Raw genomic sequence first — 27,434 nt, forward strand, 5'->3', positions numbered from 1 at the left:
AGCCCCACCTCAGCAGCAACTCAGCATCAATGCAGCACCACTTCAACATCAGCGCAGCACCATCTCAGCATCAATGCATTATCACCTCAGCACAGCACCAACTCAGCATCACTTGGCACCACCTGAGCGCCAGATTAGCACTACCTGAGCACCAGTGCAGAACTATCACCTCAGCATGGCTCATTACCACCTCAGCATCACTCAGCACCAGCACAGATTCACACAACACCCCCTCAGCACCAGTGCAGCATCACCTCAGCATCACTCAACACCACCACAGCACCACTTTGGCATCAGCACAGCAACACCACCGCATAAGTGCACCACCAACAGTGCAGCACTAACTCAGCACCAACACAGCCCCACCAAAGCATCAGTGCAGCACCACCTCAGCACCAGCACAGCACCACCTCAGCAGCAACTCAATACCAATACAGCACCACTACAGCATTAGCACAGCACCACCTCAGCACCAGTGCAGCATTGCATCAGGGCAGCACCAAATCAGCATCACTCAGCACCACCTGAGCACCAGCAGAGAATCACCTGAACACCACCTAAGCATCACTCAGCACCACGTCAGTATCAGTCAGCACCACCTACCCACCACCTCTGCAGAAGCACACCACCACCCCAGCAACAAGTCAAGTATCACTCAACACCACTTCAACACGAGTGCAACACAACATCAGCACCAGCAGAGCATCAGCGCACCACCACCTCGGCATCAGCACAGCACCACCTCAGCACTTGCACAGCACCATCTCAGCATCAGCACAGAACCACTTCCTCATTTTACAGTCTCTGCAAGCATGGTGTTACATTTAACAAGCAGTGATAAAGCAAATATGTTTCAGCATTTAAATTTCGCGCTATTGGTTTTGCCACTCCATGTTGGCACTGGCATTCCCACCAAGCTTGAAAAAGGTTTTCTATTAAGGGAAACCCATTCCAAAATGGCTGCCGATGCCCACGCATGTGTCGTGATGGATGCATGCATACCGTGATGTTTGTGTAATGAGCTGTTTAGGGTGACCCCCAGGAGCTTTGACAAGCATTAAAGACTTGTATCCCAGATGTCTATGTACCAAGACCAGCAATGGCCTAATTTAGCTTCATAACTCGGCTGTTCCAATTTTTTTTTTATAAGAAGGTTCTGACCAGCATGTTAAAAAATCAAAAGAGAAGCAAATTGAGAAAACAGCTTACTAAGAGTAACAGTCTCGTTAATCTTGAAGCTGCACAGGACACGGTCCACATTGCGCGCATGGCGGAATCCATTCCCTTTCACAACCACTTGGAAGGAAACTAGAAACAAAAAAAAAGAGAGAGAGCAAAGTCAGACATCTTGTCACAGAAGCTCGCATGCCCAACTCAAAGCAGCCTGTGAAGGGCGTGGCTGGCTGCTTATTTCACTGAAATATTCTCTAATATGAGGAGTCACACTAAGGGCCATGTTTCCAGAAAAGACACGTAACGCAGCGCAGCAGCAAAAGAGGCTGTGTTGCATTGTGGGACAGGAAGGGAGCAGAAGAATGCCATAGCTACAGAGTAATGGTTCTCCCCCTTCCTAGCACCAGGCTGATTTCAGCTGCCATGCGCCAGGCACTTACCTTAGTGCCATAGTGCTAGTGTGTGTGCCTGTGTCTAGCATAGGTTTTGTACAGGAAGGGTACTATACCAAGACAAATTTAAACATGTTTCCCACTTTGTTTGTGCGCTGAACAGTGTAGCGCGCATGCAAAGTGGGAAAAGAAAGGAGAAATAAAAGCATTTCTCCATTTATTGCCTCCTTTGAAGTGACTTTAACTTTTGATGCTAAACCCTGTTTTCAATTTTTTGTAGATGAGGTTTTGCATCAAAAGGAATGGGTGGTTGCATGGGAACGCCTATGTGCCACCCATGTCGCTAAGTAACGCAAAGCAGTGCTTCACGCTGCTTTGCATTACTTTTAGGGTACTTTCCGGCACAAAACCAGTTTTGCGCTGAAATTAAATTAGAAAAAAAACAATTTGTGATGGTTAGAGTCACTTTTGTAGGCTAACCCAGTGCAAAATGTTTGTAAATCTATCCGGAAGAGTGTATAAGATGTGCGCAATTTGCTTTCCAATTATTCCAAGAATTTGCTGCAGAATTATATGAAATTACTCATAATTATGAAAAATCCAAATTTATAATTTAGCGCTATATTTTTTTGTCCTTGTACCATTTTTTGCCACAAGGATGCATATAAACAAAAGCACAGTAAACATAAGCGGTTTGGTACGTTTTCTGTTGTTCCTGTTCCTTTCCTGTACATTTTTTCAGTGAATGCAATGTAAAATTACATGAAGTAGCATAATAATGTAATTTATGGAATTTCACGTAACAAAAGTAAAGTCAAATCCAAAAAATGACAAAATTTACGTTGACCCAGGCCTAGTCCTAGTCAACACTCACATTTAGGTATAAACATGTCAGAATATGTAGCTACAGAAGGTTGTTAGAGGTTTCAGACATTTCTTACTACAGATGTGTGAACGCTAAACCCACACTTACCATGCAGCGGCTATCACAGTACATAGCATCATGGGTGCTTATGGGCATACATGATGCTCCCTTTTGACCAAGGCTTGTACATTGGCTACCCTTAAAGGCCCCATTAGACAGACCTACGAGTCCACCCTACGGAATTTATTAAGACACCTACAAAGGAGTAGTGTGTGTGATGTGAATGCAAAATTAAAATCTTGACAATGAAGCAATCATATTAGCCTTGTGTATTAAATACATTTAAGTGTTTAAGTGTTCCCTCCCCCAGTTCTCCAGACAGGGATGCTAACACTATCTGTCCAATGTTGCCACCTCTTTAACCGGCTGATTAAAGCATTCAACAGCTGAAGGTGACCAATAAACCTTTGTTACGTTTTCTGGAGTTGCGTTGCACTTTGTGGACCTCAAAGTTAACAACCCTTGATCTGTCTGAGCTAAAAGCAATTTATTTTAGTTAAATTCTGCGAACTATGCAACAGATGAAGTATTGTGTGGTGAATAAGAGAATTCAAATTTACTCTGAAAGTACTGTGGCTCCACATTTGCATTTGTATATTCCCAGTGTCCCTGTCAGTAGGGAATTTATCCTGGATGCTTGGGACTAGTGGCTGCCATGAGCTGCTGCCCTGTTTATTTATTTATTTTTGAGTTCTATATAGCGCTAGCTAGACCCGAAGGTATCAGAGCGCTTTTCAAGTTATGTGCATGAATTTACTCGTATTGCATGTGAGGATCCGTGTGGGTCATGAACAGTCAATAAAAGTGTATACAACAATACAGCGATTAAAGAATGAAAAGTCCATGATGATGCAGTATGTAGGTAAACGTTGTTGGTGCCAAGTTAGATACTAAGTAAGTCAGGCGATCACAATGAAGGATCTTATCGTGCTCCTGGGTGGATCTTACAGGACATTTTATCCCAGGTCCGTGCAACTAATTTATGCTGCAACTGTTGATCGACCCTCAAGTGTGGACACTGTAGCACATTCATCGGCGCTACCTGCAACCAATGCATGCTGGGACCTGCTCTTCTCTCGCTCTTGCATAGATTATATACAGCATTGGTTGCCTGTAACTAGTGAAGTCCATACCATACTGCACCGCCCCCCTCAATGGACACGATAGGGCATCTATCCTAGTTGCCTGTAGGCAGTGAATTCCTGGGGCATTCTTGCCCCAGCCTCTACGCCTGTTGCTCCTGTATGGAACTTATAGAGCACACAAGATGGCTACTTTTAACCACTGTCTCTCTGCCATTCTGGTGCTAGTAACCAATGTATACACATCTGGATGACATTAGTAGTTCCTCAACTGTAAAAGGTTGACTACTATGTGCAGGTTTTGGGCATTTGACCAAAGACCACTTGATATGTGACTTTATAAATTGTTTTCGTCCCATCTTGTCACATCTCTCTCCTTGCAGGCATGCATGCCAGACCTTGATCTCTGGCCCCATGCAGCCAGGGGCTGCCTGTGGATTCTCCTTCTATGGACTACGGGTGGACCCTAAAGGGCTTTGAATGAGGCTGCCTCACTCCTCAGTGTGGTGGAAGGTTACTCTTAGTTGCTGTCAAACCACCTCCTTAGATGATTTGTATGGGCAATCTATGTGGATATGTTAGACTTGGCATCTTTTGGCCTGAATTTTTGCTTTCTGACCTCCCAGTTTTTACTCTGTTTGTGCTGGCTTAGTGTTTCTGCGCACTTTTCTCACTGCTGATCAGTGGTAAAGTGCAAGGGCCCGATTCACAGAACTAACTTAAGACAAAATCCTAAACTTACTACCATTTTGGTATTCACAGAAGGCACTTACTCATTTTGGTATTCACAGAAGGCACTTACTCATTTCGGTATTCACAGAAGTTAGGAGTCCTAACTTTAGGACTCCTAAATGCCTTCTGTGAATACCGAAAGTCTTAAAATTAGGATTTTTCGCAGTTTAGTAGTAGTATAGTTAGGACTCCTAACTTTAGGACTCCTAAATGCCTTCTGTGAATACCGAAATTCTTAAAATTAGGATTTTTCTCAATTTAGTAGTCCTAAGTTTAGGACTCCTAACTTTAGGACTCCTAAATGCCTTCTGTGACTACCGAAAGTCTTAAAATTAGGATTTTTCTCAGTTTAGTAGTAGTATAGTTAGGACTCCTAACTTTAGGACTCCTAAATGCCTTCTGTGAATACAGAAATTCTTAAAATTAGGATTTTTCTCAATTTAGTAGTCCTAAGTCTAAACTTAGGACTACTAAATTGAGAAAAATCCTAATTTTAAGAATTTCGGTATTCACAGAAGGCATTTAGGAGTCCTAAAGTTAGGAGTCCTAACTATACTACTACTAAACTGTGAAAAATCCTAATTTTAAGACTTTCGGTATTCACAGAAGGCATTTAGGAGTCCTAAAGTTAGGACTCCTAACTTCTGTGAATACCGAAATGAGTAAGTGCCTTCTGTGAATACCAAAATGAGTAAGTGCCTTCTGTGAATACCAAAATGGTAGTAAGTTTAGGATTTTGTCTTAAGTTAGTTCTGTGAATCGGGCCCCAAGTGCTCCTGTGGTAAAATGTGTTATGGATTGGTGTTTCCAAGATTGGCCTATTTGATTTATTTGACAGTCCCTAGTAAAGTGCACTGCATGTGCCAGGGCCTGTGGATCAAATGCTGTTGGTGGGCTGCAGCACTGGATTGTGCCACCCACACAAACAGGCCGTAAATGTGACTCTGGCCAGCCATTGCAGAGCCTGTGCGCAGTCTGGTACTGCCATATCGACTTGGCAAGTGCACCCACTTGCCAGGCCCTAACCTTCCCTTTTCCTACATGCCAGCCACCCCTAAGGTAGGCCCAAGGTACCCCTGTGGGCAGGGTGAAGTGTATGTGAAAAGTGGGACATGCTCTGGTGTGTGTGGAATGTCCTGATAGTGAATTACTGCCAATTTCGTTTTTCACTATTGCAAGGCTACCTGTTCCCCATAGGACAGAATGGGAAGTTTGTTTATAACATCTTATAAACATAACTGGCCCTGGGAACTAGATAGGAAAAGAAAGTTTAGTATGCCTGAACTCAGAATCTAAAGATGCATCTTTTAGTGAAGGTGATATTTACATTCTGAGTTTGAAAATAGCACTTTTAGAAAGTAGGTATTTTCTTGCTCAGTCATCCCTTGTGCCTCAGCTGGAATATGGATTGCCAGTCTGGGTTTTCGATGACAGAAGGCTGGGGAGCAGGAGTGGTTCCAGAGAGTCTAGGTGGGTCAGGAAAGGGCTGCATAGACCTGGGCTGCAATTGGGGAAGGGGGAAGAGCTTTCCTTACACCTCACAGGGCCTTGTCGGCCTCTGACAATGCCATCTCCACCTCCTGCCAGGAAGTCACACCAGAGAAGGTAGAACTGGTTCTGGCTGGGCACAGACACTCTCTGCCTTCGAGATCAAAGGATTTTGGGATATAAATATTGAGGCCCAGACCCCTGAACTTTAGAACTCTTTTGGACCAAGAAGACTGCCAAGAAGACGAGCCGGAGAAGCTGTGAAGAGGAACTACCACTTTGCTGTGTGCTTTGCTGTGTTGGCCTGCAGTGGCTGCTTCTGTTTTGGGCAGTGAAAGAACTGGACTGAACTTTCTGTAATCTTCTTTTGTGAGTTTCTCCAAGGGCTTGAGGCAGAGCTTGCCCCCTGTTCAAGAAGTCTCAAGAACAACAAAGACTTCAAGCTCTTCTGCCCTCAGCACTGGGAGCTGTGTGTTTTGTGCTGCAACAGAAGAAAAGCAACCTGACGACATCTAGGACGCCTCTGCCGACTCCGTGTCCTGAAGGCACTACAGTGGGCACCGCCGCAATGCCGCACTGCGACCCTGGTCTCACCGACGATGCCTGCTGACGCCGCCACCGAGCCACTGCTCGCAATGCGACCTGTGGGCACCGCACTCCACACCTCCTCGCTTCACGCCGATGCCCTGGTATACCCAATGACACCGCTTCATGCCAAAATCTACTCCACTGCTTGCACCGTGGTTCAAGGGCATTGCTCGTAAACTTACACGACGCACCACCCTCCTCCCACATCGCAGCCTTGGCCTACCGACGCCGACGCCATTGACTCGAGTTCGTCAGCCAACAACAACGCTTTAGCAACGATGACGCCGCTGCTTGCACCGTGACCTGCCGGCACCGCATTCATCTCGCACCGCGACCCTGGTCTCACCGACGACGCCATCTGGTGCTGCCACTGAGCCGCTGCTTGCACCGCAACCTGAGGGCACTGAACGTCGCACCTCTGCACTTCGCACCGCAGCACCCGATGCCTGCTGATGCCAGCGCTCCTGACTCCAACAGAGAGGAGATCGATTTGCAATGCGTGTGACTTCGAGGGCCCCAACGACTCCTGCTCTGACCTCTAGAACCAACGTGTGCAGACGCCGTGCATTCGGAAGCTCCACGAGAGGTCGCCGACACCCTGCATTTCTATAAGGTACTGTTTGCGGGTCTTTCCGACACCGTAGCTAGCCCGCAACACCACGGTCAGCCAGAACTGCTTGGATTTGTTTGCTCACAACGCTGTGATAGCCCCGCACAGAGCTATCAACATCAAGGAACTGTTTTTCAAGCATATTTCGATAACCGAAGATTTTTAAGTACTGTATTATGGATCTTTATCCTATTTGGTCTTGTCTTAAGTATAGAAAAATATTGGATATTTTTCTAAACAGGTGTGGTGTCCTTTTGTAGTCCTTACACTTTGTTACTGATGGTTAGGTGCAAATGCTTTACATACTGCCTCTAAGATAAGTCTGACTGCTCGTGCCAAGCTACCAAGGGGGTGAGCAGGGGTTATTTTAGGAGTGTAACTCCCTTATCCTGACTAGAGTGGTGGTTTCTGCCTGACTTTGGCACATGCCCTAGCCGACAAAAATTCACATTTCTAACATTGGTTGTCAGCGGTGAGGATAGGACTTGTGCTTGCGCTTGACTTACAGTGATTGGTGTGCACTACTACCATATCGCAGACCATTACATACCACATACTTTTGTTTTTGGCCTATTTTTGACCGTGCCAGCTTGAACTTTCTCTTTTATCATGCCTGAATCAAGAGCATCATCTGTTGCATCCATGGAAATTGCCTTTGAGGAGGATAGGTTGGAATCCTGCAACGTGAAGGAGTTGAAAGCAATTTGCAAAAACCTAAAAGTCCAAGTCAGAGGCCTCACTAGGAACGAGGAGCTACAAAAGGCACTGAGGGCCTGGGTAGCAGCCAGACATGCCAGCGAGCAATCCGGTATTCTTAGTGGGGAGGTGGAGGAGCCTATTCCTAGGGTGGATGTGCTTTTGAGAGGGGGATCCCTCCAGGCCAGGTAGCAGTGGTTTGTCCCCAGGGGAGCTGGAGGACAGACGGGAAGCTAGGAGGCATGAGATAGAGCTTGAGAGGCTCAAGATGGAGTCACAGAGGATGGTATTAGACCATGAGCGTGGGCTCAAGGAGCTGGAATTGAAAAGCAAATCCAGCACGGATGGTGGCAGCAACTCTGCAGTGCATGTCGATAGGATTGTGCACATTCCCAAGAATGTAGGGAAAGAGTACCAGAAGGGGGATGACACACAAAGGTGGTTTCAAGGGTACGAGGCTGCCATTCATATGAATGGGGTCCCTGAAAGGAACTGGAGGGCAGGGTTGTGGCCTCTTTTTCCGGAAGGCTAGGGATACCCTGATAGCTTTGGGTAAGGGGCAGAACTTCACCTATACTGACATGAAGGACACTCTCCTCACCAGGTATGGACTCACTCCTAAGAAGTACAATGATCAGTTTAGGTCCAGTAAAAAGTCTGACGCCAACACTTGGTTGGAATGTGTAGATTCGTTCTGCAGGTCATTGGATGGCTGGGTTGGGGCAGTAATGTGACGGATTATCAGGAGCTCTACAATTTGATTGCACAGGAGCACTTGTCTAGTCTATGTTTTGCAGATCTGCGCCAGCACCTATTCGAAAGTAAGCTGACTGACCCCAGGAAGCTTGCTATGGAGGCGGACCGCTGGGTGACTACCCGGGTCCACAAGAAAGCGTTTGGGGGAGACTCAGCCAAAGGTGGGCAATATCCCCAGCAGAAAAGTGGGGGGGACAAGGGTAAAGCACAAGAGTTCTCTAAAGGGCCACAAACTAACACCCAGGGTAAAGGTTCCCATCCCCCCGGAGATAAGAATTAAGGGGTCACTTCAGGAAAGCCTGCTGAGACCGGCCCCCGCAAGTGTTTTTAATGTGACCAGGTGGGCCACATGAAGGGGGACCCCAGGTGCCCTAAGGGGGCACAGCCACCCACCGGTGTGCAGTCCAAGGTATTGGCTAGTGTAGCGCTTGGGGAGGAAGAGTACCCACAGGAGGGTGGGGATCCCGCAGAAATATCCCTTGTCTCACTAGGGGACAGTGAGATGATCCCAGGAAACCAGGTGCCCCCTAACACAAAGAAATACAGCACCTGGGTGACCATCAATGGGAAAAGGGTAGAGGCTCTCAGAGATACTGGAGCCAGTGTGACCTCAGTCCGGTGTCACCTGACCTCTGAGATGCAGATAGTCCCAGGGGCATTCCACCAAGTAATTGCTGTAGACAATTCAGAGCGCCAGTGTTTGGTGGCGCAGGTTTCCTTCGAGTGGGCGGGGGGTCTCAGGTCCCTTGAGGGTGGTTATGAGCCCTTCCATGCCTGTAGATTGTCTGCTAGGTAATGACCTGGAGCAGTCCTTATGGAGGGATGTTGAGCTCAGGTCTCACTTGGAAATGCTTGGGTTGCCAGAGTAGGCATGCCTGTCTACTCGGTCAATGGTGGCCAGAGAGGGTGATCAAGAGGACTTGGAGCCTAAAACAGTGGCCCAAGTCCCTGCCAAGAGAAAGGGCAAGGGGCGCGGGAAACTGGCCCCTGTCATTCCCACGGACTGGGAGGAGGTTGACCTTGAGGGGGATGCCCCGGTGCCTACAGGGGAGCAGGTAGCTGAACTGGGGGACATCTCTGAGCTGACCCATTGGCAGCAAGAAGGGGGTCCCACCAGGGAGGAATTCTGCAAGGAGCAGAAGGAGTGCCCTTCTCTGGAGGGTCTACGGTGCCAGGCTGCAGGCCAGGCAGCTGGTGATCAGTCCAGATCACATTGGATCTACTGGGAGAATGATCTGCTATACAGCGAGCCTAAGGTTGCTGAGCCTGGGTCAGCCCGTGTGCTGGTGGTACCCCAGCACTTCAGGAACTTCCTACTGAGTCTGGCTCATGACGTGCCTTTGGCAGGACATTTGGGGCAGGACACGACCTTTGACAGGCTTGCCACCCACTTCTTCTGGCCCCAAATGTGAAGGCAGTCAGATGGACATTGCAGGTCTTGCCAAACTTCCCAGGCAAGTGGTAAGAGTGGGAGAAAGGTCAAAGCTCCTCTCCAACCTTTTGCAGTTGTTGGAACGCCCTTTGAAAGGGTAGGGATGGACATTGTGGGGCCACTGGATCCCAAGACAGCCATGGGTAACAGGTACATCCTGGTCTTGGTGGACCATGCCACCCGGTACCCGGAGGCAATCCCTCTCAGGACAACGATGGTGCCAGTGGTGGGCCGGGCGTTAATGGGGATCTTTTACCGGGTAGGGTTCCCAAGAGAGGTGGTTTCTGACAGGGGGACCAATTTCATATCCAAGTATATGACATCCCTGTGGAAGGAGTGTGGTGTAACCTACAAGTTCACCACCCCCAAGGTAACGGTCTGGCGGAGAGATTCAACCAGATCTTGAAAGGCGTGATTAAGGGTCTAACAGAACCCATGAGGCGTCAGTGGCACGTCCTCTTGCAGTGCCTTCTCTTTGCATACAGGGAGGTACCACAGAAGTCTCTTGGGTTCAGTCCCTTTGAACTTCTGTATGGTCACCCTGTGAGAGCACCTCTGAGTTTGGCGAAGGAAGGCTGGGAGGCAGCTCCCAGGAAAACTCCCCAGGATGTGTTTAGTTACATGCTGGCCTTCCAAACCCAAGTTGCCCGCTTCAGGAAGCTCGCTCAGGTGAACCTAGAAGCAAGCCAGGAAGAAATGAGGAAGTGGTATGACCAGAATGCCACTCTGGTCGAATTTCAACCTGGACAAAAAGTGTGGGTCATGGCCCCAGTGGAAACTTGTGCCTTGCAGGACAAGTGCACTGGGCCATTTGAGGTGGTGGAGCGTAAAAGTGATGTCACCTACCTGGTAGATTTGCAGACACCAAGGAACCCTTTGAGGGTCCTCCACGTGAACCGCCTCAAGCCCCACTTTGAGAGGTCCGAAGTGAGCATGCTCCTGGCGGCAGATGATGGGGTGGAAGAGGAGAGTGAACCTCTCCCTGACCTCCTGTCTACCAAGGAGCGCGATGGATCAGTGGAAGGTGTGATCCTCTACCCTGCACTGACTCCAAAGCAGCAGAGCAACTGTCATCAGTTGTTGGGACAGTTTGCCCCTCTATTTTCTCTGACCCCAGGTGTTACTCACTGGTGTACCCATGACGTGGACACCGGTGACAGCCCTCTTGTGAAGCACAAGATTTACAGGTTGTCTGACCGGGTCAAGGCCAGCATTAAAGTGGAGGTCTCTAAGATGTTGGCGTTAGGGGTGATTGAGCCTTCCAACAGTCCTTGGGCCAGCCCAGTGGTCTTGGTCCCAAAGGCTGCTGCACCCTGTGCCACTCCAGAACTGAGGTTTTGTGTGGACTACTGTGGGCTCAATGCCGTCACCAGGACTGATGCACACCCCATCCCCAGAGCTGATGAGCTCATTGATCGGTTGGGAGCTTTCAAGTTCCTCAGCACGTTTGATTTAACGTCTGGGTACTGGCAGATTGCCTTAACAGATGGGGCCAAGGAGAGGTCAGCATTTTCCACCCCAGAAGGACATTACCAGTTCCGGGTGATGCCCTTTGGGTTGAAGAATGCCCCTGCCACCTTTCAGAGGTTGGTCAACCAGGTGTTGGCTGGGCTGGAGGATTTCAGTGCCGCCTACCTGGATGACATTGCAGTGTTCAGTTCCAGCTGGGAAGAACACTTGCAGCATCTCGGTGAAGTGTTGAAGGCGCTGCAGAGGGCAGGCCTCACGATCAAGGACAGTAAGTGCCAGATCGGGCCGGATTCAGGGTGTACTTGGGACACCAGATAGGAGGCAGCCAGGTGGCGCCCCTACAACCCAAAATTGGCACCATTCTGGCTTGGGAGTCCCCCAAGACCCAGACAGATGTGAGGGCATTCTTAGGACTCACCGGGTACTACAGATGGTTTGTTAAGGGGTATGGCACCATTGTTGCCCCCTTAAAAGAGCTGACTTCCGGGAAGCAGCCCAAGAAGGTGATCTGGACTAAGTCCTGCCAGAAGGCTTTTGATGCCCTGAAGACCGCTAAGTGCACGACACCTGTGCTCAAGGCACCCGACTTTTCCAAGGAATTCGTCGTGCAGACGGACGCTTCAGAGCATGGTGTGGGAGCGGTGCTCTCAAAACTGAACAAAGAGAAACTAGACCAGCCTGTGGTCTTCCTTAGCAGGAGACTGCTGCCCCGGGAAAAGAGGTGGAGTGCAATAGAAAGGGAAGCTTTTGCTGTGGTCTGGGCACTGAAGAAGCTGAGGCCCTACCTGTTTGGGACTCACTTCCGGGTTCAGACAGACCACAGGCCCCTCAGATGGTTGATGTAAATGAGGGGTGAGAATCCAAAACTGCTGAGGTGGTCCATCTCCCTACAGGGAATGGACTTTACGGTGGAACACTGCCCCAGAACAGAACACACCAATGCAGATGGTCTGTCCAGGTTCTTCCGCCTTAGTGAAGAGAACTCCCAGGAGGTTGGGTAGTTCTCCCTACTTTCAGCTGGAGGGGACATGTGTTAGACTTGGCATCTTATGGCGTTTTTCCCCTGAGTTTTTGCTTTCTGACCTCCGGGTTTTGACTCTGTTTGTGGTGGCTTAGTGTTTCTGCACAGTTTTCTCACTGCTGATCAGTGGTAAAGTGCAAGTGCTCATGTGGTAAAATGTGCCAAGGATTGGTGTTTCCATGATTGGCCTATTTGATTTATGTGTCAGTCCGTAGTAAAGTGCACTGTGTGTGCCAGGGCCTGTGGATCAAATGATGTTGGTGGGCTGCAGCACTGGATTTTGCCACCCACACAAACAGCCTGTAAATGTGACTCTGGCCTGCCATTGTAGAGCCTGTGCCCAGTCTGGTACTGCCATGTTGACTTGGCAAGTGCACCCACTTGCCAGGCCCTAACATTCCCTTATCTTACATGTCAGCCACCCCTAAGGTAGGCTCAAGGTACCCCTGTGGGCAGGGTACAGTGTATGTGAAAGGTAGGACATGCCCTGGTGTGTGTGGCATGTCATGATCGTGAATTACTGCCAATTTAGCTTTTCACTATTGCAAGGCTACCTGTTCCCCATAGGACAGAATGAGAAGTTTGTTTATAACATCTTATAAACATAAATGGCCCTGGAAACTAGGTAGGAAAATAAAGTTTAGTATGCCTGAACTCAGAATCTAAAGATGCATCTTTTAGTGAAGGTGATTTTCACATTCTGTGTTTGAAAATACCACTTTTAGAAAGTAGGTATTTTCTTGCTCAGTCATCCCGTGTGCCTCTGCTGGAATGTGGATTGCCTGTCTGGGTTTTGGATGACAGAAGGCTGGGGAGCAGGAGTGGCTCCAGATAGTCTAGGTGGGTCAGGAAAGGGCTGAATAGACTTGGGCTGCAATTGGGGAAGGAGGAGGAGATTTCCATGCACCACAAAGGGCCTGGTCGGCCTCTGAAAATGCAGTCTCCACCTCCTGCCAGGAAGTCACACCAGAGAAGGCAGAACTGGTTCTGGCTGGGCACAGACACTCTCTGCCTAAGATTTCAAAGGATTTGGGGATATAAATATTGAGGTCCAGACTCCTGAACTTTAGAACTCTTTTGGACCAAGAAGACTGCCAAGAAGAAGAGCCGGAGAAGCTGTGAGGAGGAACTACCACTTTGCTGTGTGCTTTGCTGTGTTGGCCTGCAGTGGCTGCTTCTGTCTTGGGCAGTGAAAGGACTGGACTGAACTCTCTGCAATCTACTTTTGTGAGTTTCTCCATGGGCTTGAGGAAGAGCTTGGCCCCTGTTCAAGAAGTCACAGGAACAACAAAGACTTCAAGCTCTTCTGCCCTCAGCACTGGGGGCTGTGTGTTTTGTGCAGAAGAAAAGCAACCTGACAACGTCTACGACGCCACTGCCAACTCCGTGTCCTGAAGGCACTGTAGAGGGCACCGCCGCAACACCGCACCGCAACCCTGGTCTCACCGACGACGCCTGCTGACGCTGCCACCGAGCTGCTGTCCACACCGTGACCTGTGGGCACCGCACTCTGCACCGCCTCGCTTCACGATGGCTCCCTGGGATGCCTGACGACACTGCTCCATGCCGAAATCTACGCCACTGCTTGCACTGTGGTTTGAGGGCACCGCTCGTAAAGTTAAACGACGCTCTGCCCTCTTCCAACACCGCAGCCTTGGCCTACCGATACCGGTGCCATCGACTCCAGTTCGTCAGCCAACAACAGCGCTTTAGCAACGATGACGCCGCTGCTTGCACCGTGACCTGCCAGCATCGCGACGAGCACCGCATTTATCTCGCACTGTGACCCTGGTCTCACCTACGACGCCATCTGACGCCACCACCAAGCCCCTGCTCGCACCACGACCTGAGGGCACTGCACGCCGCACCACTGTACTTCTCACCGCAGCACCCGATGCCTGCCGACGCCAGCGCTCCTGACTCCAACAGAGAGGAGATCGATCTGCAATGCATGTGACTTCGAGGTCCCCGACGACTCCTGCGCTGACCTCTGGAACTGATGTCTGCGGACGCCATGCTTTCGGAAGCTCCATGAGAGGTCACTGACAACCTTCATTTCTAAAAGGTACTGTTTGCGGGTCTTTCTGACACCGTAGCTGGCCCGTGACACCGCGGTCAGCCAGAACTGCTTGGATTTGTTTGCTCACAGCGCCGTGATAGCCCCGGACGGAGCTATCGACATCAAGGAACTGTTTTTCAAGCATATTTTGATAACCGAAGATTTTTAAGTACTGTATTGTGGCTTTTTATCCTATTTGCTCTTGTCTTAACTATATATAAAAATATTGGATATTTTTCTAAACTAGTGTGGTGTCCTTTTGTAGTGCTTACACTGTATTACTGTTGGTTAGGTGCAAATGCTTTACACACTGCCTCTAAGATAAGTCTGACTGCTCGTGCCAAGCTACCAAGGGGGTGAGCAGGGGTTATTTTAGAAGTGTAACTCCCTTATCCTGACTAGAGTGGTGGTTTCTGCCCGACTTTGGCACATGCCCTAGCCGACCAAAAATCCCATTTCTAACAGGGTACATGCCCTTGGTCTTTCTTATCTATGGGCGGGCTCTATAGGAAGTCCACGAACCCCTTAAATCATTTGTGATGTTTGCCTCATCTAATATATGCCACTGACTGCCCTTTATCTCTCCGGCGTCCACCCTACAGGGTTTTAGGCTGCCTGCCTGACATCAGTGCTTGTGGTGGGCTGGTGACTGATTGCTCCTGGACGGACTATATAGGGCATTTCTATGAATTTCTGTATTGTGTTGTATTGCAATTGCATTTATATATCGCTTACTACCCCTGATGAGGCATTGAAGTGCTTTCATACAAGCAGCCCTGGTCCTCTCGCCCTTGGATGTACACTCTATGGGGCTTAATTACAATCCCCTTGCGCCACCGGCACATCACTTTTTCCCATATTAAAGTGGCGCAAGGAGCTTGTAAATAAGCCCCTATCAGTATAGGTATGTGTAGTTTCTCTTTTGCTCCATGACATAAAAGGACACTTAGTGCTGATGGTTCTTTCCCGCACAGGCCTGTTAGTTGCAGCTTGTTTGTCCTAGATGCAGTTTTCATATCTCTGAGTCACAGGGAGATTATTTAATTTTGCCACGTTTGCTTGTATGCAGTTCATGCCATGACCTGTGCAGACTCTATTGAGATGTGCTGAATCATATACGTTTACATTACTGTACAATTCCACCTTTGTATCTCTTACTCGTCTTCAGCCCATTTTGCGCATAGGCGCTCCAACAATACATAGGATCAGAGTACCACAACACCAGATCGTTTCAACTCAGAACATACAGCAACTCAACATTGTTCAATCCATGCGCTCCCTAGATGGTGTAGTATGCACCATCCACTAACGCACTTTTGTGCCTCGTCAGGAATGAGAATCGCCATATAAATGCACTTACTATAAAAAATAGTCCAACTATTGTATTTAAAGGCGGAGGCATTCCTGGCAGACCCAAGAGGACTTGGAGCTTCACTGTGTCCTTCCACTCACCCACTGCAGTGGACTTGTCAATGTTAAAGACTATCACATGCAAACAGATGCCACTGAGTGGTTGGTGGTAGTGGTACCCCAGGAGCGTTTCTGTGATTAAACAATGCCAGCCTCTCATTAAAGCCTGTGCTGAGAACCAGGAGGACGTGGACGCACGCACTCTTTTCTTCTGACGATTGATAGCGGTTCAGGTGGCCCAACGGAGGTGCTCCACTAGGCCACCTCCTATACCAAGACTGCCCTAATTGGGTGTGGTCTTTGTAGGCAATTTGCTGGTATGTTATTCAGACTGCCCACGTTGCTCATACTACGTGTTTATGACCCCAAACTCCCCACACGGTGTGGTTATAAACCCAAAGTTTCTTGCACTATGTAATCTTGGGCCCCAAGCAACCACCACGTCCTCATGTGGTTTTCTGCTGCATTGTGTCACTCAAAGCCTTTCTTTTGCATGTTGATACTTTTCATGTAGCCTTTTCACCCCATGGTTGTGGGCTGAGCGAAGTATCATTGCGCCTTTGGAGAGGGTGAGCACCCACCCACTGCAAGTTTACCAGCATTTGCCCCGTGCGGGAAGGTTGCAGAGCGGCTATCTCGAAGACACTTCCCCAGCACCTCATAAAGAGAGTGGAGACAGCTCCCTGGCTCGCCGGGCTGCTCTCAGTTTTCAAGCTAAACCTGGAAAGTGCGCTAGATCCGTGCATGGAGAATGGCTGTTAAACATGGCGTTAGGCCACTAGATGCCTGGAGCAGCGCCATGCGGCTTGGAGGGGACGGAAGCCAACAGTGAGGAAGACTGCTCTCTGGTAGAAGCAGTGCCAGGAGAGAAGTGCCTTCGAAAGCGCCTGCTTTCTCCATGCATTCTATTGAACGAGGTTTTCCATTCTGCAGGGAGGGCGGGTTCCACTTCTCTCTCTCGGAGTGTTAGTGGGACTACCACTGCGCGCTCTGTGCTGTTTTCACCCCTCCTGCAGAGCACGTGTGTGTGTGAGGAACATGAATGGACAGTATAGGGAGCTTGGGGCTTATAACCACATAATACAAGGAGCCTTGCCCATCAAGACACACTGGGAGGAGCCTAGGGCCCATAAATACAGAGAGGGAGTAGCTTGTGGACCATGGATATTCAATGCAAGGAGCTGAGGGCCCATGACTACACTGTGTGAAAAGTTTGGGGACTATACAAACAGACTGGTAGGAGATTTGAGGACATAACCAGAGTTTGAGCATCTTATGACCCATAGTTGTGCAGAATGAGAAGCTTAGAGCCAATGGCTAAACAAAGCAAGAAGCTTGGAGCAATAACTACACCGTATGAGCCACTTTTGGCCAATGAGCACAGAAAGTGAGGTGCTTAGGGAATCATTCAAAGCGTGATATCCACAACCACACGGTGTGAGGAGCTTGGGGCCAAAAACTGCACAGTGTGAGGTGTTTGTTGCCCCAGACTATATAGGATAAGGCGCTTAGTCCTATAACCTCACATTCTGAGACGTTTGGAACACATTCCCACACTACGTAAGGATGCTCGAGCCAATAGCTACACATGTTAAGGAGTTTGGGGCCTATGCCTATGAAGTGAAATACTCTTGGGGCCCATAACAGCACAGCGAGAGGAGTCTAGGGCACATACATAGTACAAGGAGGTTGTTTTACACACAACGGCAGATTTATAAAGAAGTTTGAAGCAGGGCCAGACTGGCCATAGAGGGCACCGGGCATTTTCCCGGTGGGCTGCCAGGGTAGGGGTTTTAGACTCCTGGGTGGTAGTTTTTGTAACCTGAGGCCAGTTTTGCAGTATAGCTGCACTCTCGTCTCCCAGCAACAAACGCGGCACAAAGCTTTCTGCTAACAGCCCTCCCCATCGGGGCTGGACGAGCTCTTTGCCAGGGCCCGTTTCAATTCCCAGTCCGGCCCTAGTTTGAAGCACAGCACCTTGTACGAGGAGCTTGGGATACATTGACTCACAAACCATAAAAGGAAACTTCTTCTATGACAGTGTACCTGCAGTAAGTAAGTAGTAAGAGAGCTCTACAGGCTGAGCACAAGCTGCACAGATTTATCTGTAACCTGAAAGGCCATGTTGTAAATCCCTACTTGGTCGTTCAGCTTTTTTGTATCTAAAGTTAATGCAAATAGATACCATTTGGTAATATTCCTATTATTGAAATAGCAAAATGCAATTAATTTTAAAGTGTGAGCTACATACACGGCTAATATTAAAATTCACAAATATATACCATTTCAATTTCTTGGAGATAGTCTAGTAAACCTCTCTAGTTGTGCCATCTGTTATCACGTAATGCACATGATGCACTGAGGGGCAGATGTATGATGGGTTTCAGCGTCTACAAACCCTCTGAAACAGCATATCAGAATGTTTGCGAGCGCTAAAATCCTGTTTTCTTATGTAATAAATACATATAGCATTTCGGAATTCTTTTGAATAAATCGTTAAATGTGTTAAGAAATAGATACCGAATCGGTGTTCAGAAGAGGCATGTTTTTGGCGTCCCTTCCAAATACTAATTTAGTACTCTAAGTATCAAAGTTTTGCAACCGCAATTCCTGTAGCAACTCCCAGAAAAGTTTCTGACTCCTGAGTTGGGGTACCAACCCATTCGCAAAAGGGAAGGGGTCCCCTTGTCAATGTAAAAGAAATGTTCGTTTGGGAGTAGGCAGTGGTCTAAGGGACCACTAACAACTCTCAGACAAAATTTTCAAAAAAACTACCTTTTTTATAGTGGCCCATGCTCTTTAAGGAAATCGGATTGCATTAAAAAAATATATACATTTACTTTATTTAAAGGTGAACACAGAGGTGGTGGTCTGCTGACCCTCGCAGGCCACCCTCTCTATGAAGGCTACCAGAGTGCTCTGCACTATGTCTGAAAGGTGTTAACCCTGTCACACTTGTGTCCAAAATGTTCCTGATGTTTGAAGGCCCCAGAAGGCGAGAGAATATATGTAAGTTGAAGTACTGTTTTTTATGTACTCCTATGTGTGGACTTTGTATGGACTCCCTTGTTGCAAACAAATGTTGTCATCGTTGTGATGGTGTATGAAAATGCAAATTTCCTTTATTGTGCGCATCTAATAAAAAAGGATAAATAACGTTTTTTTTTAAAAAGGCTACCAAAGTGAGTCACTATTTTTGAAACCCATTTATTCGTATATAGGTGACTTCGAAGAATAGTGCAGTGAGTGCAAAACGTTGGTTCTCAAACATGGTCGCACTGTTTGCGATTGTATATTTAGGGGCAGATTTATGTTAGACTTGCGCCACTTTTACGCCGCCGTTGCATCACTTTTGTGACGCAGCAGCGGCGTAAACCCTGCGCCACGTTGAGCCCTATTTACATCGTGACGCATCTATTGAGATGCGTCACAGTGTACAGCCCTGCGCCACATTAAACCTGCGCCAGGTTTAATGTATACAGGGTGGGCGTTCCATCGGGAAAAAACCTCGGAAAAGTGACGCAGTGAAATCTACAAGATTTCACTCAGTCACTTTTCTGACGCTGCTGCGTCTAAACCTTGCGCCTGCTTGAAGCAGGCGTAAGGCATGACGCAGCATGTTAGGTATGGGCAGCCCCTAAACATTGCTGGAGTTGCATCGTGCTTGTGACACGACTCCAGCAATGCGCCGCCCTTACGTCATCAGATGCGTCACGCATCTGTTTATCCTTGCGCCACGATGCGCTGCATGGTAAATGCGGTGCATCTGTGGTGGCGCAAGGGTAAACTTGCGTGACGCATCTTTCCTGGCGCATCCCTGCTGATTTGCAGGGATGCGCCAGGAAACATAAATCTGCCCCTTAGTACATATGGCCTCGAATTCCGTCATCTTCCACTGTGAGGGAATGAAGTCTGAGGAGAGCCATTTAAAAAAAAAATCAGAAGACAACTTCCTTAAACTCTTTTTTCTAGCCTCAAGGTACTCAATGTATGGCGGTCTAACACCAAGGAGCTCTGCGCCTGTAAAGAGCACCGATGGCCTGTTCTCAGGAGTGCACATTTATCGAGATATTTCCGAAACCTTTTAACCACTCTGAGTCTGAACAGTTTGTGAAGGTATTTACTTCGGAACATCTGTATTTGAACTGTGATAGGCAACAATGTGTGTTGCATATATCCTTGTATAACGCTAAAATCAGATTTGAAGAAGATATACTTCTATGAAAATAGAGCCCTTCTCTTCCACAATGCCACTGTGCATAGAAAATCTCTGCAAAATGAAAACTTGCAAACTTGGGCAAATGATTCTGTGTACATTTTTCAGCATGGGAAGGTGATACAAATGTGCAAACTGGGTTAATATCTTGATTGACTTGACTGTACTATTTTGCCATGAAATGGAACTGATTGTGCAGATAGAATAAAAAACTTTGCACGTGCAAAGGTGAAAAGGCATCTTCGCAAACTTAAATTATGGAAATCTGTACCTTCGCAAAGCTTTGCAGACACAACCCAACTTTATATGGCATGGAACTACTAAATGCCCATGAAATGAACAGTTGGGGCATAAAAAATGCCATCGTGATAGTTCTGAATGCTGAAAAATGCTAGGATTTAAGATGGTGTCTGGATGGGTTATTTATGTAGGTGCGGTGGTTGCTGAAGAGAGAGCATGCTGCCTCGCGCAGGTGAAGGCCTCGTCACAGAAGGCTTTTGTTAGGCGCGAGAGGGCTGTTCTCGGATGTTTGTGGCTGCAGGCATGCACCGGCCCGTCTCGTGCACGGACACGTGCGGCCTCATACCTCCTTCCCTGAGGCTGCAGCTGCAGCTTGAAAATAAAAAATAATTTCACTGGACACATGCCAAGTTAACGAACGTGGGACGTGGATGACAAAAGTAGGCCTGGTCCCCGCAGGGAAGAATGCATCAATTAGTGGCAGTACTGCACAGCTATCTTAACCATTCACGGTATATGTTAAAAATTCAAACATGCCATTTGCCACATATCTGCTCGTAAGTAAAGCTGCATCACTCCCTCATCATTGCTGTTAAGGCAGTGTACTATGGATGAAATACAAAAAAACTGTAACAAAACATGCTTTTTGTGTTTTATGCTTGTTTGGCCGGCACCTCGCTGCAGGGTGACCCTAGATTTTTGCCTTTGATGAACTCGTTTTGTTGGCTTTTAGGACTCCGTGCACGTTTTAACTGTTAATCAGTGATATAGCTCTAGTGCTCTCCCTACTAAACATGGTACATTTAATGTATTTCTAAGTCCCTGGTAAATGATATTACATGTCCTACATGTACCCAGGGCCTGTAAATTAAATCAAGTGCCACTAGTGGGCTGCAACACTCATTGTGCCACCCAGTAAAGTAATCACATGCCCAGGTCTGCTACTGTAGCCTGTAGTGCAGTTTTAAATTGTCATTTCAATATGGCAAAATAAACCTTTTGGCAGGCCTAACCTTTCCTTTTCAAGATTCATAAGTCACCCTTAAGGTAGGCCTTAACCACTGCTAGTGCACTTGGCATTTAAAAAGGACATGTGTATTTAGGTCTTACATGTCCCGACAGTGAAGACTCCTACAGTTGTATTTCGCTGTTGTAAGGCTATCTCTCTCATAGATGAACACTAGTTACCTTATTACACTTAAGTGATAACTTCAGTTTGAGAACACATAGAGTAATTACTCGGAGCCACATCCCAATCAATCGTTATTTTGCAAACAATGCCACCTCAGTTTGGACCCACTGAAATGCAAATCACCATTGCCCTGCTCTAGTGGGAACTGTTCAGACCAAACTACTCGCCCAGGTCCTCCCTGAACCAGAAAACAAGCATCCCATGACTGTTTTTGCACTAGTTAGCGCTCATCAGCCAGGTATAGCTTGGTTCCAGTGACACGGTGTGACCAGGACCCATGTCTGGGCATACTGTCCCACTTACGGCTACACACTAAAGTACACAAAAAAGTGATGGATGGGATACTTGCATTAGTATCACCCACTGGTAGGCACTTAGGCCGCATACCTGTCCAGTGGCAAAGTGTGCACAGGACTCATGCCTGGGCATGCCTGTCCCAGTTAGTTCCCTGTGCAATAGTCATTGGCCAAGATTAATACAATCATTCAATCCATCACTTTGTTTTTTGATGTCCTAAGTATAACAGGGTGCCCCTAACTGGTGTCCTGTGCTAATTGTGCCACTGACACCAAGCTCCACCTGGCTGATGAGGTAGAACCTGGCCTGGAGGTTTGAGCTAGTCTGGGTCAAGGCTGATTTGCATATGGCTGGGTCCAAAACGAGGTGGCATGGTGGGCAAAAAATGATTGTTTGGGATGCGGCCAGAACGATTGCCAGTGGTTGAGATCAATTCAGGCATTCTATCACTTTGTTATTGACTCTTAGAAAGTTGGTGTTTTTCTCCCACAACCATATGCGCCTTTCTGCCAGTGTTCAGGCTCACATGACTTTGAATGGCTCTCTTGTGGTGTTTTGTGTATTCCTTCCAGACATAGGGACAATGGGCCTTAGCCGTGGGGGAAGGCGTTTCTCCTCTGATCAGGATGTCCTGGGTGTTTGTACTCAGCTTTCCTGAGCTTCAAAGGCTAGCCACAGAGCTTGCCCACCCCAATCCTTTTGTCTAAGGGTTGCCTGTCTTTTGTTACACTGGACAGTTTGGAGCCAAACCAAGGAAAAGGTGAAGGTTACACAAAGGGGGCATCCCTGACCCACAGGCAGGCACTGATGATAAAAGTGGCACCTTCAGAACCTCTCATCAGAACACTTCTGGACCTTTGGAAGATTCAGGACTACCCTGCTCTCTGACAAAGCAAGATCAGACCTACTGGCTTTGATCTCAGGCTCCCGAAAAGTGGCTCCAAGGGGTCAGTTGGCTAGCTTTCCGTTTAAGCTACAGGGACAAGGCAAGCTTCCAGAGGCCTCCCTGCAACTGACTCACTGACCAGCACCAACTGGACCTGCCTGAGCCTTGCTGCTGGCTTCTGCTGGAGGGAGCCCGGTGTCTCTCCCGGTCCTGGAGCCTTGGCTGGCATCAGAGTGTACTTCGTCGACCCTAAAACTACCACTCCTGAGTTCCAGTGAGATCCAGAAGTTTTTGGGATCTTCGTTGCTGCAAACTTATTCCTCATGTCACCTGATGACGATATGCGATGACTGCCGAGAACCTGCTCTTCGCATGCACTCCGAGAACCAACTTCAACAGCGAGAGTCTTTTTTGACTGCCAACAGAAAAGTTCCAGAGACGACTGACTCTTCACACTGGCTTGCTCCTCAAGCCAATGGTCTTCTTGCATTGTCCGCCAACGCGAAACTCTGCAACAGCTTCCCACGGGGAATTGGTCTCAGAAAAGGTAAAATCTTCAGCAAGATAAAACTGTTCCCTGCATCTCATCCGTTATCTTTGACTTTAACCTGGTCCCCCACGACCACGACAATTTGTGCTTATGCTTTTTGGTGCTATTTATACTAGAAACTTTAAAAATATATAATTTTGGTTCCACTTATTGACATTTTGTTGTTTCAGTGTCATTGCATTTATTGAAACTTACTCTATTGTTCTAAATTGGTTTGGCATTTTTCTTGTGTTGTGTTTTCACTGTATTACTGTTTAGAGCTGCATACAATACTTCACACATTGCCTCTAAGTTAAGCCTGACTGCTTTTGTGCCAAACTACCTGAGGTTTCAGTACAGATTATGTAGTGACTTTTGAAGTTCACCCTGACAAGGATTTTGTTTATTTTTCGAGCGGGGATTCCACCCCTCTCAACTAATAACCCAATTTCTTACAATGCTGACGAATGCTGTTGGTTAGAATGCTGATGGCTGGAATGTTCTGGAAATGAGCCTTGATGGTTCAGAAGGCAGCTTCTCTGCACTAGACTCTAGTGTGTTCACCGGAGAGGGTACAAGTCAGTTGCTCTACATAACAAGCATTTATAATGCAATGGTCTCGGCATTGGTAAAGTTAGAGCTATTGGCATTGCTCATAGTATTATTTTTGTTTATGTTTTTGTTTTTAAACATTTCAAGAAACGGCATTGTCATGAGCAATGCCAATAGCTCTAACTTTACCAATGCCGAGACCATTGCATTGTAACTGCTTGTTACCATGTGGGAGCGCTTGTATATCCGTGTCACTACTTCCTGGCGCTCGTTGCAGGACCAAACGTTCGTCGTTACATTTGTGGCAGTTTCTGTCCACTAGTTTGATTTTATGCTAAAAATAAGCCTTTTGGCCGCGCTGAAGTGTCATGGCATATTCCTTGATCGGATTGGCTGTGGATACAATTAGGAACGTTAAACACTATTTTTTGTGGAATTATATGGATATCGTACTTAATCGATATGACTGGCTGCAATAAAAAGCTGGCAAGAGTTAAACGGGGACAAAACCATTAGTGAGGGTGACCGTATGGAGAAGGCTGTGGTATCCGCGCCTCTGCGTTGGTCGGTCACAGCGGAGTCACAGCCGTTCTACTTCGTTTATGACTGTTGGTGACTACATGACACCATGTCACCAGACACAACTTTTCCAGTGCTGGATTTTGATTTATTATCTCCGTGTATTAAGGGAGTTATAGTCTTTGGCAGGGCACAAGTCCTAAAAAAGAAGTGGGGGGACGCTCGAGTTAGGTTGTGTCAACGGAAGAGACGTCACAACAGGAATTGTCACGAAATTTGCTGGTCTCCGACTGAAATGCGTGAATACATACAAGATACAAGTAGAAGTATAATACTTCAATAAGTGGCAGTCACTCAAAACACAAGAACACACTATACACAGGACCCATTCCTCGGATTACACGGTTATTACAGACTCCGGCCGTAGGCAGTACGGGCATCTGTCGGGGTCCCTAGAAGTGACATGCTCGGCGTGTTGATAGCGCAGCTCCTTGAAGCCTTGGCGCCTCGGCTTGGCTCTGAGAAAGGCTGGCAAGGGGAGGGCGCGAGGTGGAAGGGGAGATTATTCTGAGCCTCGGGTGCATTTGAAAGGCATTCATTCGCACGTAGGTGCAGACTCGGATACCGGCTACATCTTTTGGGCAGGGGGGACGGCGTCCACCCGGTAACAACCCAGTAAAATAAGTGGGGGGACGCCGTCCACCCGCGTGGTACCCCGACTCGAGCCCTGGTCTTTGGTCATTTTAATTAAGACAATTGGACCAACACGCCTGTCAATGATATGTAACAGAAAGGTCCAGTGATGGAAGAGCCGTGTGCCCCAGTGACATGGCGCCACCTCGTCATCCTACTCGTGACTGTATCTGCGAGTCACTTCTTTGTCGTATGATGGTCCGAACAATTCCGTTTTCAATTGTTTCTGGAAGACTAGGCGGTGTATTCTGCCCTGCGATATTTTCCATGTCCATCCATGACTAGCTGTTCCAGTCCACGATATTGCTTTGTGTTTATTATAAAACGGGGACTACATGTCCCAGAATGCAAAGGGGAAAAAACGTAGGCTGGAGCACCTATTCCTGCATGGGCCAGGGAAACATGCAGCTATGTGTGCCATGCCCTTCTAGCTACAGGCGCGGTGATCAGGGGCCCTGGCCAAGCGCAGGGCTTACTCTAAGCCGATGATTGCAGATGGGACGACCGGCACGTATTTTTACCTCCTCAGACTTCTACCCACAGTAAGAGAGAGCACAAGCGGAGGAAAGAAGACAGAATGGAAAGATTAAAAACAGTTCAGAGAAACAACGCAGGGATGAGTGAACCTGCTTGAGCTAGAAAGGGGCAGGGAGTGGCTGATCGTGGACTAACGAGTCAATGAGCGGGAATAACGACTACGTAGCCTTGGTGACAATTGCACCACTGACATCCGATAGCCCCGTCGCGGGACTCCTGTGAGAAACCTTCGGCCCACGGCACTTATTCGTTTGCAAATTAAGCACTGTACGCATTGTCTTTCTGCTAGCTTATATTTTTGCATAATTCGACGATCTTTAAGGCGTTAGGGGCAGGGCCTGCATTGGTGATTTTGAGACTGGGAAAAAAGTTTCGAATCTCGGCGTCGGCGCAGTAACTTCGGGTCGAGATAAAAGTAAACAAAGGGCACGAACCCTGAATGCTTTCCTTGTGACACGGGTGTACTCACACTCGGCAGAAGGAGTCGGTGTTCGCTATTTGCATCGAGGTCGCAGCCGGGAACATTCAGGGTCGGAACATTCAGGGTTCGAAGTATTGTGGAACAAGGCTAAAGTAAACAATAAGCTCCGGAGAGGACAGGGTGAGGAGACCAGGGCAGCAGCCGGACGCAGGGGGAGCGGACGATCACACCACTGCCTTTCTCCAAGGCAGAGCAGAAATGCCTCGGAGAAACGCAGCGTCCTTTTCGGATTCGGGGGCGTGTTTTGCTGTTGTCTCCTCCCTGAGACTTTTCGCAAAAAACACGCCCCCCGATCCGAAAAGGACGGGGCATGATTGGAGTGACGGGACCTCTTCTCCAATGGCTGGCCAGCATTTACGAGGTCAGCCAATGGAGAACAGGGCAGAAGAGGGGCGGGTTCAAGCCCCTCTTCTCCCAAGTCATTATCTCTCGCGAGCGAGACTGCGCAAGCGCAGCCATCGCTAGCCGAGACCTAAAAACCTATCCTCTGTCTCCTCTTCTGAGACTAAGGCAGTGGAGTAGCAAGAGTTTCATGGGCCCTAACACAAGCAAGGAGAATGGGCTATTTTCTCCCACGGTTGGATAGTAAAAGACAGATGGGGTGCAGTGAACCCAGTGGACTCCTGGGTCTCTGTGCCATTGCACCTGCAGCACAACTGACAGCTATGCCCCTGGAATCATTACCTCATTATAGCCCTGGTTTAGGAATAGGGCACATTACAACGCACACATTTACAACGCATGCCATTACAACGCCTTGTTTTACAATGCAAACCATTACAACGCATAATCCGTTACAACGCAAATTACTATTCTAAATCCGCCGGGGCGTTACTTTGGTGAATGCGTTGTAACGGATTTTGCATTGTAAAAATTGCATTGTAATTGCACACGTTGTAACAAGTGTGTTGTAAACAATTTCTCCCCTGGTATAGTAATGTAGCAATACCACATGGATATCACCAGTACTACAGGGTTCAGTGTTCCCACATTGTTCCGAGTTACAACGATCATAATGGTGCACCATAAAATAATAGCACGTTTTTGGGCCTGGGTTTAATTTGTGCAATTTCCTATGTAGAAGTTGCCCTAAATGCCCCCAACAATTACACAAAATTACGTGAAATGCCATTTTGTACTATTGATTTGTGTGAAATAGGTCCACTTGTGTATTTTGGACTTAAGGATGCATTGTGCTCTTACTTTTTAAGAGGATAGGACATTTTTGCTTACATTTTCCACTTCCTGCTCCTTTTCGAGAGCACTGATCTGCAGACCACCCAATCCTAAGGGCTACATTACCTCAGAGCTTCTATACTTTCTCACCCCAACTATTTTTCATTCCTAATCTTTTATTTTATTGGTTGATTTGAATCTTCATTTTCATTCTCCTAACAACAGAGATTTGGGGGCGTTTCTAGATGATAGAAATACAGTCATTGGCAGATATCATTGCTT

The 27,434-nt window shown here is 47.7% G+C and overlaps 1 protein-coding gene across 2 annotated transcripts in view; it reads right to left on the reverse strand.

Annotated features, from left to right (window-relative positions):
- ANTXR1 (ANTXR cell adhesion molecule 1) overlaps positions 1 to 27,434 on the reverse strand; it is a 493,093-nt gene that overhangs the window by 249,009 nt on the left and 216,650 nt on the right. For both annotated transcript variants that reach the window (XM_085636306.1, XM_085636307.1), the window contains exon 10: positions 1,210 to 1,308. In XM_085636306.1, the coding sequence (XP_085492432.1) occupies positions 1,210 to 1,308 (99 nt within the window). The remainder of the gene's footprint in view (positions 1 to 1,209; positions 1,309 to 27,434) is intronic.

Source organism: Triturus cristatus, chromosome 11, assembly GCF_964204655.1.
Source record: "Triturus cristatus chromosome 11, aTriCri1.1, whole genome shotgun sequence".
NCBI lineage: Eukaryota > Metazoa > Chordata > Amphibia > Caudata > Salamandridae > Triturus > Triturus cristatus.